Source organism: Antedon mediterranea, chromosome 1, assembly GCF_964355755.1.
Source record: "Antedon mediterranea chromosome 1, ecAntMedi1.1, whole genome shotgun sequence".
Classification (NCBI taxonomy): domain Eukaryota; kingdom Metazoa; phylum Echinodermata; class Crinoidea; order Comatulida; family Antedonidae; genus Antedon; species Antedon mediterranea.
Window position 1 is genome coordinate 11,829,072 of NC_092670.1, and position 13,874 is coordinate 11,842,945.

Here is a 13,874-nt window from a genome sequence, read left to right on the forward strand (position 1 = left end):
TAGGTCCTCTAAAGTTAGTTTTGTATAGGTAAATTTAGCCTAAACATATAGGCGAATATTAAATTTAGTACTTTACTTTTTGATAAACTTCCGATAATGTTACTTTGCAAAACAAGATGAATTGATCCATAAACAGTTTATTTTAAATACAACAAATTACATTTTTCAGAAATGAAGACAGAAAACTGACAATATGGCAACAGGTAATGTTAAAGATTGAAAATAACTGATTTCATCTTGCATACCACCAACATTTCAAATTAAATTTCTTTAAAATGTTCTCTTTTAAATAATTTTATAGATTTTACTGTGAATTTAGTGAACGTTTCAGGATGGTATGATGACCACAACCTCTTTCGACAGCTGAAAGTGTTATACCACGATTTAATTACAGTAGCGAACATAGACAAAGCCAAGAAAACAATAGACTTACTGCACCAATTAATGACATCAGGATATTTGAGTTCAGACAAGCCTTCGTTACTTTACGAAACAATCAAAGTAACTCAAACATTTGAAGTAATGAAAGTTGTCCAACAATCTTTCTTCGAAGATCAAGAAATCAAAATTACAACGTTCACTCCATATCGACACTGGATTTTAGATTTCGGAAATGGACTTACACAGGCTGATGTAGAAAACATTGATGCACTGTACAATGGTACTGCGCTAAAGAAATACCAAGATGCTTGGAGTATGATTTTGGATTTTGAACACAGACAAATACTTTGTGAAGACAAAATTGAAGAATTTATTACCAGTCTTAACAAAATTGGACTACACTCAAAGGTGGAATGCCTGACTAAAGGTATGTTGTAGGACAAAATTTGCAAAACCATGTTTATTTGAGGAAAACTATGAAAATAGTGAAATCCACATTTTTTCCGAATAGAAGTACCTAAATAATGTAACAAACAAATAAAACAACTTAAAAAAATTGTTTGTATAGTTTTCACATTGACCGACTGGCTTCCAACGTTTTATAATCTTCTTAATTATAATAATTACTAATGTTTAATGTGAATATTTCTGAAATGGAAACATTGGAATTGTATTTTTATCAATGAAATGGATAAATGGTCTGAATTTATGATTCGAATGATAGACTTGTCATGAGGTAAAATATTAATCTATTCTTATTATTTATTTATCAGGTCAAACAGTAGATAAATAAAAATAGACGTTTTTTCCACTCTATCACAGCTCACCTTTGGCATGGGCGTCTCTATTTGTCATCGAATATGTTCGATTCAAATCTAAATTCTTTGATATTTTTTACGATTAACATTGGACGATCATAACAGTGGTGATGATATCGTGATTAGGGGATCTAGGATTCTAGCCTGAATTACGGTTCTGACGTGCTATAAAATACTAGTTTATAGTGTTTCAAAAAGAGCGACGTTTCGGAACCATCATGGAACCATTCTCAAGATCAAAATGAGTAAAGAAATTATAGTAAATGTCTCTTAATTCGTTTTTGTATTGCATCGAGAACAGTTTAACACAAATAACATTTTCAGATGAGTATACCACTAGTATGAACTTTTGCCAATGAGCTATGCTCGACGCGATTATGAGGTCATGTTCCGAATATGAGTACTGTTTCTATAATTTGACAGTATGATTTATATATAATTTACACAGTGCTACGCAACACAATTGATTTATATATTCCGTACCACGCCGAGAATGTTGAAGAGTCGCTATCCAATCGAGTTTGAACAATACCATGAAAGCCCCAGTGATCTAATGGTTAGGACAGCTCAAGCAGGACGGTCCGAGTTCCAGTGGATCGGTTGGGGCGAATTTTTTCTCATTCTTACAGATTTCCTTATCGTTATCGTTTCAAATTAATTAATTATTATATTTATATTTTCTTCTTTGTTATTTAGCAGAGGAAGGACCGAGAAGTATGCAAACAGAGAAAGTGCCGAGAAGTATGCAAACAGAGGAAGGTAATTTTATACTTTTATGATGATTTTGTTGGTTTATATACATATCATGTAACAGGACATAGACAGTTTAGGGAGAGAAAATCAGTAAGGGAGATAATAGCCGCCGGAAGTTTTTTTTAGGAATTACGAGGCAAAATAAAAATGTTCAGCAGAAGAGAAATCAAACCAAAGAAATTAGTAATAGATTTTAAAATGAAATGAAATTGGCAATGCAATTAGTAATTTGAAATGCAATTATTATTAATTAATAATCCCAAAATAATTCCATTTACCAATTCAATTGTTAAATTCAAACCATAATCGTGCAGTTCAATAAAAAGAAAAAAGAAAAACTAATCGTCACAAAATCTCAATTCACTTCACATCCTAGGCAACAACAAGTAAATTAAAAGTTAACAAGGACAGAGTACGCATATGACGATAACCTTCCTTTCATTCCTTATAATGCTATTCATGTTTAATCATTCAAAGTGGTCCATTTAAAATAATAACATTTCGATATATTTACATAAAGCTTGATCTAAAATTAGAAAAACGTCTTCTTGATAAATTACTTTTTAATTACGATAGTTTGATTTACAAATTGGCATAACGCCGGGTGGTGTTTTCTCAATGTTTTTGATACATTTTGTAAATTATCAGATTTTAATTCTGTGATTCTGCGATTGACTTGTAAATCTAGTCAACAAAAATGTAAATTTTAGAATAAGTAGGGCCTTTTCTGCTGCCAAGTAAATACCGTATATAATACGGTATTTTTTTAAATACCGTAAATGTTTGGATGCAGAAACAGCGCTCATAAAAAATTTACCGTATTTTTTTATACCGTATGTTGAGTAGTTGCAGTAGAAACGAGTCCCGAGTCATTCATGCATGTCAGAAATATTTTAATATTAGTTCACTCAATGTAGTCTGATATGACAATTTTTTTAATGATAGTGATACTTTCATAAAGGCCTACCGTATACGGTTAATTTTATTTTTTTACTATGAACTTATAAGAGAAATAAATTTTACTTTGATTGATTTATAAGTGCGTTACTAAAAAAATGAAATCTTTTTAGTGAAAATGTTTAACACCTTATTTGCAATGTACTTAGCCTAAGTGCAAAGTAATGTTTACAATGAGAACATACCTTATTTTATTTATTTTTTTTTTTATCATTGTATTTCTATTTTTGTAAATGATAAATGTGTCTGTTAATTAACAAAAATGTATATACAAATGTATTATCATTGTTGCCTAGTTATTCACCAAGTTGTGGAAAAAAAAGTGAATACAATTTTAAGGGAAATATTTATTGAGTTAAATGAAATGAGAGATTGGTGAATACGGCCACTGGGCTCTATTTTTCCATTCTATTTCGGATTTGTGATAAATTTAGTTTTCGTTTTGCTGTCCTCTGTTGAGCATATTTTCAACTGAAGTTTTTTTTATCTTCTGATTATCAAAAATTATGTTTGTCGCCCTCTATAAATCTAAATGTACAAATTAATACGTTATACTAAGCGTATCCGGACAACTACCCCCTGGACAATTACCACCCGGACAACTACCACCCGGACAATAACCCCCTAGAACAACTACCACCCATCTACACATAATTAATTTTGTCAATACAGAATGAATTTTGTCTACACAGAATTAATTTTGTCAACACAGAATTAATTTTGTCTCCACAGAATGAATTTTGTTTACACAGCTCAGAATGAATTTTGTCAATACAAAATGAATTTTGTGTTGACTACCCCCTTAGGACAACTACCCCCTTAGGATAACAACCCCCGGACAACTACCCCCCGGACAACTACCCCCCGGACAAGTACCCCCTTAGGACAACTACCCCCTTAGGATAACTACCCCCGGTCAACAATCCCCCGGTCAACTACCCCCTCCCCCGGACAACTACCCCCTCCCTTAGGACTATATTTATGTTCAATCTTTTACTTTTGTTTACAATAATGAATAGTAATTCGTCAAAGTAACGAATTAAAATATAGTTATTAATTCCTATTATACACTGTTGCAGAGTCAGGTTGTTGAATGGTCTGGGTGGTAGTTGTCCGTCCGGGGGGTAGTTGTTCTAAAGGGATAGTTGTCTGGGTGGTAGTTGTCCAGGGGTTAGTTGTCCTACGGAGGTAGTTGTCTTAAAAGATTATTTGCCCTCGGAGTATTGTCCAGGTCCAGGAGGTAGTTGTCCGCGGGGTAATTACCCGGGGGGGGGGGGGGTAATTGTCAGGGGGTAATTGTTCCTAGGGGTAATTGTCCGGGGGGTAGTTGTCCAGGGGTTAGTTGTCCTACGGAAGTAGTTGTCCTAAAAGATTATTTGCCCTCGGAGTATTGTCCAGGTTCAGGAGGTAGTTGTCCTACGGGGAGTATTGTGTCAGAGGTAGTTTTCCGCGGGGTAATTACCCGGGGGGGGTGGTAATTGTCCGGGGGGTAATTGTCAGAGGGTAATTTTTCTAAGGGGTTTTTTTCCGGGGGGTAGTTGTCCTAAGGGGGTTGTTGTCCTAAGGGGGTAGTTGTCCGGGGGTATTTGTCCGGGGGGTATTTGTCCGGGGGGTAGTTGTCCTAAAGGGGTAGTTGTCCTAAGGGGGTAGTTGTCCTAAAGGGGTAGTTGTCCTAAGGGGGTAGTTGTCCAGGTGGTGGTTGTCCGTGGGGTAGTTTTCCGGGGGTAAATGTCCAGGGGGTGAATATCCGGATACGATTTGGATGCATGACAGTCATAATCACTGGAACTGTTGGGGGGTTTAGTTTTATAAACTGAAATCTATCAATTACATTCGAATTATGAATAGTGGAAAAGAAACAAATGGAAACACAGACGTTGAGGCAAGCACTATTTCAATTTCAGGAACGGCAGACGATAATACACCGGCTGAAATAAGATGCCGGGCTATCAAACGTTTTGTGGTCGATGAAGATGTGGAGCAACAGGATACGTCGGCGTGCAAATCCTGGATTGACGAACATGTGTTCATTATTATAGGAGCAGTTATGTTAATATTAGTAGTTGTTGCAGTCTCTGTCACGTTGGGTCTTCTTTCCATTGAATCAAATTCCACTGGTAAGTACTTCTTGGCTTTCATCTTAGCTTCCTGCGACGTTTGAAACAAACATTTTTCCAGCCTCCTGCGTAAATGGTTCGTGCTTGGTACTATGATAAAGACCGTTTTGATCGTTATCATTAGTTTTTTCCTTAAAGTATAGCTCCCCCCAGCTCTTACGTTTAAGTGTGTGATTATACAAAAAAAAAAGGAAATATGACTATTTCCCAACAACTCATTTCTAAAACGTCGGGCAGAAAATAGTGTTTTTTAATATATTACAATTTTTTTCAGTAACTTAAAGGAGAGGTTATTAGTTTACAATACGTCAATAAACGCGTTATACTTCGCGACGTACGAGTTGTGTTCGTGGTGAACGCATTGGTGTAATTTTTGGTTAATTAGGCCTAATGAATGCAAATTTTTAAGGCCCATGTGATATTTCTTCAGTATGTTTTACATATAACATTATGATTTGCACTGTACAACAGCATCATCTTAATTAAGTTGCTTATTAATTTTAAGCCAGCTTTCTACTTAGCCTAACTAGCTAGGCTTGGATCCATGTCTAGGCCTATATATTCATAAGTTCGAAAAGGCTTGGTCGTTTCGCCCTATTTATCGTTACTGGGTTGAAACACAAAATCATCTACAAACAAATTGTATTGTTCACATCACAAAATTGTTAAGTGACGTGAAAGAAAAAGAAAAATTGTTCAGGTACCCTAGATCATGATGTGTAGTCCGAAGCTGGGTGGTTGCCATAACAAACTTCACTGCTGCTGTAAGGCCATCACAGCCTAGCTAAGCCAAGCAGCAGCATCAGTACATACCTAGTAGGCCAAGGCCTAGCTTTATTGAATATATAGCCACGTCTTTCTAAGATCTCCTTAAAATAGACATTTTAGTAATAATCTCATAATCACATCATTACACTGTGAAAACAATGTAGGGTCACATCCAGAATGTTTACATATACTACTTTCCAACCGTCAAAAACTACATCGCGACGAGAACAGATCACCGTGCAAGTGCAGTAGATAGTGTTATTGTGAAAAACTCACATGATCATTTTACTGCCTAAATTAATATAAAAAAATACCAATTGACCTTATTATATTGGTGGAAAATTTACGCAAAATTGCGCAAGGTATACTCAATAAAAAATACAGTAATGGAAAGATCTAGAAAAATTACATCAAAAACATTTTAAGATTTTTTCTAGTATCTTTAATTAGTTCAAGTGCGGCGTTTGAGGTCAGGTGTTTAGCACGAAACCCATATTGGTGGGTGTTTAAAATTTAAAATTTGGTTCGATAGTCATTATATATAGACTATTATGCATTGCCTTTTCAAAGATTTTTGAAAATACAGGTAACACTGATATCGGGTGGTAATTTATAATTTCATCAATGTTTCCTTTATAGACAGGGATAATCTTTGCAATTTTTATTTTATCGAGAAAAATACCAGACTCAAAAGAAATATTTTTATTATGTGAGTTAGTGTCCCGCGACGCTGGAAACAAAGCTTTTTCCAGCCTCCTGCGTAAATGGTTCGTGCTTGGTACGTTTTGATCATTAGTTTTCTCCTTAAAGAAGAGCTCCCCTCAAACTTTTATTATGTTTAGAAAAGTTTAATTAAAGTGATTATACAAAAAAAAAAGGAAAAATATGGCAATATATTTAATAATATGGAAATAGTGCTTTTTAATATATTACATTTTTTTCTGCAGAGTCAACTACAATGGCGATTGGTACGACCACACACGAGGCATCAGCAGTAAGTGAATTTGACACGTCCAACACGAACGGTCTTGCATTACGATCGACAACCATTACACATACATCAACTACAGAGTCAACGGCGAATGCTAAGACAACACCGATAAGTACAACTATAATCCAAAATTCACCAACGACAGAGTTAACTAATGGTACAGCCATAATATGGCAAATTGTTTTATCATTTACTTCTGAATTAAACTTTAAGGCAATTGGTTGCAACTTAAGTCCAATATAGGCCTATTCGACTTAATATGCAATATATCACAATCATGTCATTAGCACAAATGCATAGATTAAGATATCGGACAAACTGAAAATGTAATCTGGCATCACATGCATATATTCAGTTTATATTAAAAAATATTTAATGATATTTACCAGGATTTAATTAGTATAGATAGAGATAGCCACATGCGATGGTAAAATAGACCTAACTAGAATAGCTAAATTACGTACATTTCCTGTTTTTAATATTCATTGTCGTTGCAATGTAAAACAAGAATATTTCTTACAAAAAACGCTGCTCGCTTATTGTTATTGCTAAGGTCAAGTCTGGGGGTCACTTCAAGTATCCCATTACAAACAAAAACTTCAATGGACTGTTTTGATAATAATTCAATGATTATCTGACAGCGAATTATAGTAATATCATGGGACTCATAAATACCAGAAATGCTTTGGGATTTGTCGACTCTTTTCCCAGCCGTTTTTTGGATTCAACAGGTGAAATTATAGTGGAGTTTCCATTTTAACAAAAATGTCAAAATGTAGTACTATAAAGCTGCTTGATTTCATCTAATGAATGAGTCATCTCGTGTGACGTAGCGGGCTAGAGCAGCAGGGTGAAAAATACTTTTACTTCTATCAAGTTTAATCATCACTGTTCCGACGTACGCAAAGCAGAAAACGATGTGTAATAATATGTACGATAAACGGCAATATGCTAACGTCGTCGGCTCTAATTAATTAACCAATAATTAATATAATTAATAATATATAATAATAATTATTATTATTATTATTATAAAGTGCTTTAAGAATACGATTTATTTTATCGGAAGAAACAATTGAGGAAAATATATAATTATTAAGAATTAGAATGTTGTAAGATGTAAATGAAACACTGGTAAACAAATGTTAATAGAAATGCGTGCGTTTGTTTTTGCGTGTAAAATTAAACTAATGAAATGAACTTGAAATATTAGTAAAACACCACTACTCAAGAGAAGATGCTAAGGCATTGAGGAATTTATTTTTTAGATATGTTTCTGAACAGGCTCAGAATGAATTTCTGACTGTGTGCGTCATGAGAAGGTACATGGAAAACCCCGTCATATGGGTCGTTGATTTGTCCGTAGTCATTGCATTTTGCCGGGGATTCCCCATCATTTAAGTATTTCCGTAGTACCCTATTTATTTATCTTCATTTCCCTACGTCCGTAATATTGGGCCAAATTTCCGTAGTAATTACGGGCGTTCCGAACTTTCAAATAACAGTGTTTAATTGCTTCTTTCTGCAAATTTCTTTCATATTTTCTTTTCTGGAGTGTTGATAATAGGCCTAGTAATTAGTTTGGGGACTTCCTCTGACGTTCGTATTGAACGCAACACAAATGTTATCCTTAGTCGCATTTTTATCCGAATTATTACTCATTTTGTTTGTATATTATTGACATGATATGATATGTTCATTTATTCTGTGCATGTTAAAATATGTTAAATGCATACGGTATCGCCGCAAATTACTCAATTATTATTTTTATGTTGAGTCTGATATGTTCGTTTTATTTATGCACATGTGTTCTTAAGACCTAAGCTCCATGATAAAACATTGAATTACTCCTGTATTGTATTAAAAACTAATCAAATGAAGACGACAAAGTTTTATTAATTTATTTCATTTTATCACTAATTTTCTTCTTGATTCTGCTTCTATTGATGTGTGAGTTCCTGATATTCCTCTTTACACCTAAACAATGGAAGGAAAAACGTTTTAATTAAATTTCTTTTTTTTTTCTTAGCATTTCTTTTTTCATAGCCAAACTATTAATACGCCGTCTGTAATAAGAGAGTATTTAAACTGTGTCACTGATAGTTAAATTTGTTTTTCGCCAAGACTCCATGATACAACTAAACTGGAATGGAAACAACAAATCTAATAAATGCAAATTGTAGTGGAATAACGTTAAGAATGATAACACTGTAATGGTAGTAATAGTCATAAAAAATACTATACAACAAAGCATGAGATGCGATAACTAATAGCAAAAACAATAGCACGGTCTAAAATATGCGTGAATGGCGGCGCGGCGCGCCATAGAAATCTGTTGTGGCCGAAACTGTCTGTGGCCGAAACGGTCATATGCCGTTAGTATTAGGGTAGGCCTAGGCGTTATAGCCTTGCTAGGCCTAGGATTGTTTGGTTGTTTGTTGACATAATTAAAGATGTATTTTCCCTTGAAACACAAAAAATGAAGGTCAAATATTCTAAATTTAAATTGGCCATATTAAAATAATATTAAAGTTATTCAGTTAAAGTCGAAAATTCGACCCAAAAACCTAACCTAATTAACAGGTAAATTAATTTGATTGCATTTCGTCTGGAAAATTTTCGCGAGCGAAAGTAACCAAAGATTTCAAACCACGAGTATGCATTATGCATGATGCTAATTAGGTTTTTTTACAACTCACAACAGTTGACAAGGTGTTTAATAATTTAAATGTTAAAGTAGTAATAATAACTAATCTAACCCCGGCAAATACTAGTAATCTGACGTGAACCAAAAACAAAAACGAATAGCACATATTTCAATGACAGCTCAATCATCCCAGAGAATGTCGTGCAACAGACAAATAAAATATCTCTATACGAGCACGTTAAAAATGACAATATGCACACATTAAGTGCCCAAAAGTGCTGACAAATTTCTTTTCCATCCCTTTTTAAAATGCAAATACTCTTTAGAATGGAAGATGACCTCAAAATGTGTAACTTATTACGAAAGCCAATGAGTTGTAAATATGAATTCATGTGCATATTAAACGTACAAAATGGTATGACGTCACCATTTGGCCACATGAATTTTTAAAATAGAGTTTTTTCACCTTTTGTCATAGATAATCACCTTCAAGAGTGCATTTCGCTTATCTGTGCTCAATTTTCGCTCAAATTTTATTATATGCTTGCTAAAACAATTATCTTATTCTCTTTTTATCAGTAAAATTATGAAAATGGTGTCTTATAATTCGTCAAAGTAACAAATATTAAATTCTACTTATTTTTTGGTTTCGTGTTTTACGTGACAATGTTTGACTTCTTGTAAAAATCCACTATTAATGGTAATTTTCTTCTTGGTTTAATTAGTTATTTGTTATTTTCTATGCAACATTAATAGAAATAATTGTTTATAAAATTAAATGAAATAACAAAAATGAAATTAGCTAATTTGTCCAGGTTTTACGTGACAATGTTTGACTTCTTGTAAAAATCCACTATTAATGGTATTTTTCTTCTTGTTATTTTCTATGTAACAATAGAAATATTTGTTTATAAAATTATTTATAAAATTAAATAAAATAAACGAATGAAATTGCTTTTTAAGATAGTGTTACAGTACATTTACCTTGATTAGCTAATAAAATCAAACCAATTTAATGCTTTACTAAATGTATAGACTCAGTATTTGATATTACATGTTATAGGCATCAATAGGGATTACCACCAAAAGATTTAATGGTGTTTCTTGGTCACCTAGAACTTCTCAAATTATTGATTCTTACATTATTATTAAACTTAAAGGCCAGGTGCGGCCAAAACATTTCTATTGATCATACATTCCAATAATTATCGATCAATAGTTTCCCCTATGTTTCATTATTTTTGGCATTTTATTTTTGTTACACGAACTTGTTGAAAATAAGCACTTTCTTATCAGTGTAGGGATAGTACAAATTTTGTAAATAGAGAGGCATTTTTAAAAAAAAGCTATAAAAAATAAACAGTTTAGTAAAAAATGTTATCAGATGACTAAATATAGGTAATATAACGTGAATTTTACTTTTTTTTTTATTCAATTTTAGAATTTTATTTTTATGCTATAGCAAAAATTATCCACCGTATATCCATCATCTTTTTTCACCTTTTAGGGAGTCACCAGACATGTTATTACATTAGGTTAAACTACATAACTACTGAAAAAAAGTTTTTATGGCAGAATTTTGGCAAATATTTGATTTATGTACAAATTACCAGATATTATATTTAAAATTCATGCCTGTATCTAAGCTTTAAGGTTTGTCTACACTATCAAACTGTATGTGTCAAAAAATGTGATGTGCCCATATATGGACATGATGATGTCATATCACTAACATATTTAAGCATAGCACTACCATATAAGGGCACATCAAACTTTTTTGACACATAAAGTTTGATAGTGTCAATTCTTTTATAGAGACACACTCTTTTCTATCAGAGTTAAAATACAATCTTGCGGTTTAGTTGTTTCATGTGGGAATAAAACAAAAGATATAGGCCTATATTCTTTGCTAACACCTATCAGAGTAATAAGAGGAGGAGTTCCATTGGATGGTTGTAACTCAGATATGATGATTCAGATCAGCCACATTAAAAACTAAAAATTGAATAGAAAAATGACCTTAATATAATGACAAATTAGGCCAAAACTATGAATAATTTTGTATATCCTAACACTTGATTTTGCCTAAAAAATATCAGTGAGTTTTTCCCACCATAACACACGTCAAACTTTATACATTTTAGAGTGGTTGATGGGGGACTGTGGCAACATTTTACAATTTTATCCTGTGAGTGGTGAATATGTGATACAACCAAGTGACGGAGGACCACAAATTAATGTGTACTGTGATATTAGGGAAGATGGAAATTGGACGGTAAGACAACAGTTATCAAGAGTAAACCCATCTTTATTAATTATTCTATAACACACAAACAAAAACAAAATGTATCCATCATCATTACTATAAGGACTACCAGGGATCAGCATGGACAGAAAACATTTATTATAGAGAACAATGTTAATGATTTGGGAGATAAGCCTTTACCAGCAACAGTGCGACGTTACAGAAAATTAAGTTGAAAGGCCAATGATTTATACTAATGTTCCAAATCATGCATACTAAGCACCAAGAAACAACTTAAGTGTAGTCAAATGATACACTATTGACTTAGTGTACTTTAATCGTAATAATACTGACCAGGTTCTCATTTCATTCAGTTCTATTTATGCTTGTTCAGTAAAGTAGGCTAGAGTATATATATAACTAAATCTTTTTATGATCAGGTGATACAGAGAAGACAAGATGGATCAGTTGATTTCTACCGTAATTGGACAGAATACAAAGAGGGTTTTGGAAATGTGAACACAGAGTTCTGGCTTGGTAATGAACAAATCAACCGTTTAACAGCTAATGGAAATTTTGAGCTAATGGTAGAAATGACAGATCACTTGAATGTAACAAAGTTTGCAAAATATTCCCAATTCCATGTTGGTACTGAGGACTCTAACTATGTTTTGACAATCAGTGGATACACAGGAACTGTAGGTTAGTATATTCAATCAATTTTATCTGAAGAAAGTAAACAAAGAATTAACATTGATACTTTTAGCACTCCTACACTCTTTGTAAGTTGCAGTAAAAATAGTCTATGAACTACTCACATACTGCATGTTTTTCTTTTATTTATCACATTTGAAGTGTATAATAAAATTAATGTTTAGAATTACAACTGCTTAAATAAATGATAAGGACATTGACTGGGACAGAACCTAAAACATGTACTGTACCCAAGGTTCCTAAAGTTTAGGGTAATAATTTGTAGCATGAAATAGAACATAGATAAATGAGGAACCCATGTTAAAATGTAATAGTATTATTATTCAAGTTGACAATTTTCTAGTGTTTTCTAATCAATATAACTCTCCAGTGGGAACACGTTTGTTTAATGAATTTGTTTACATATTAATCTATTTGCAAATATTGTAGAAAACATCAAGTAAAAAGATAGAAATCAAATTTCACCAAGGTATTTGGAACTTATTTAGGTTAGAAATGAAAGAAACTGATTTCAAATGAATACTGTAAATGGAAATATTTTCGCATACAGAATGATTCGCTTAACTACTTTCTTGACATTTTCGCGTATTGATATTTTCACAGATTTCATTTTAGTCTAGGCCTAAAGTAAAGTATAAAAGTGTCGACATGAGCTATCATATTAACATCCTATTATTATAGCTGAGGCCCATACAGTGGGCCTTAAGGTCTAGCCTACATTCCGTATTCACAGTACTACAGTAGTAAATTAAAAACAAATGTTTCTATATTTGTTTAATCCTTTTTATATTCACAAAACTTCCAATAAACTAACTGCAAAAGTATCTTGAAAATATTCTTTTTTCAAACCAATAATTAGTTTTTACTAATTATTGGTTTGAAAAAAAGAATATTTTCAAGATACTTATACCTACAAACCAGATGAACATTTTCAATCATAACTGCAAAAGTGTCGAGCACTGCTGCAGTACTGAGACAGTACCGTAAGAATCTGTAGCTTTTTTCGGTTTGCATGTTGTTTACATTCAACCCAAAATCTGCGAAAATTAAACCATTGCAAAAATAACGGCATATAAAATGTACAGTGTATTATGCAACATACTAAAGCTGAAAAAAGTTGGACCAACGTTAAGAAAAGCTCCTAAAAACATCTGAAAAATAGAACAAAACAGTTATAATAATGATATTATAATCTAATCTATTATTATAATCTAAATTGTCTATAATGTAAATTGTTGGATGGCCTTCCCACTTCAAAATTCTTTCTTATAGGCCTGAAACAAATCTAACAACATTAAAATGTTCAAATGCACTCATGGTACAACTTATCTATTCTGTAATGGAACAACTCTCAAGGTCAAATGACATTTGATCATTTTACTTCAGCAACTACATTTGTTTTAATGTAGGCATTTATGAGGAAGTCGAGGCAACAGTATGTGTATAATTAATATCCAAACAAGCTTGCTAAATAATTGCACAA

General features: G+C 32.8%; 1 protein-coding gene across 5 annotated transcripts in view; it reads left to right on the top strand.

Annotated features, from left to right (window-relative positions):
• LOC140056459 (uncharacterized) overlaps window positions 1–13,874 on the top strand; it is a 31,684-nt gene that overhangs the window by 15,649 nt on the left and 2,161 nt on the right. For 4 of the 5 annotated variants that reach the window (XM_072101838.1, XM_072101846.1, XM_072101830.1 and 1 more), the window contains 7 exons: window positions 170–203; window positions 302–808; window positions 1,896–1,958; window positions 4,814–5,026; window positions 6,742–6,942; window positions 11,577–11,707; window positions 12,118–12,379. In XM_072101838.1, the coding sequence (XP_071957939.1) occupies window positions 194–203; window positions 302–808; window positions 1,896–1,958; window positions 4,814–5,026; window positions 6,742–6,942; window positions 11,577–11,707; window positions 12,118–12,379 (1,387 nt within the window). In that variant the 5' untranslated portion in view covers window positions 170–193. The remainder of the gene's footprint in view (window positions 1–169; window positions 204–301; window positions 809–1,895; window positions 1,959–4,813; window positions 5,027–6,741; window positions 6,943–11,576; window positions 11,708–12,117; window positions 12,380–13,874) is intronic. The other variant, XM_072101863.1, reaches the window with a different exon arrangement.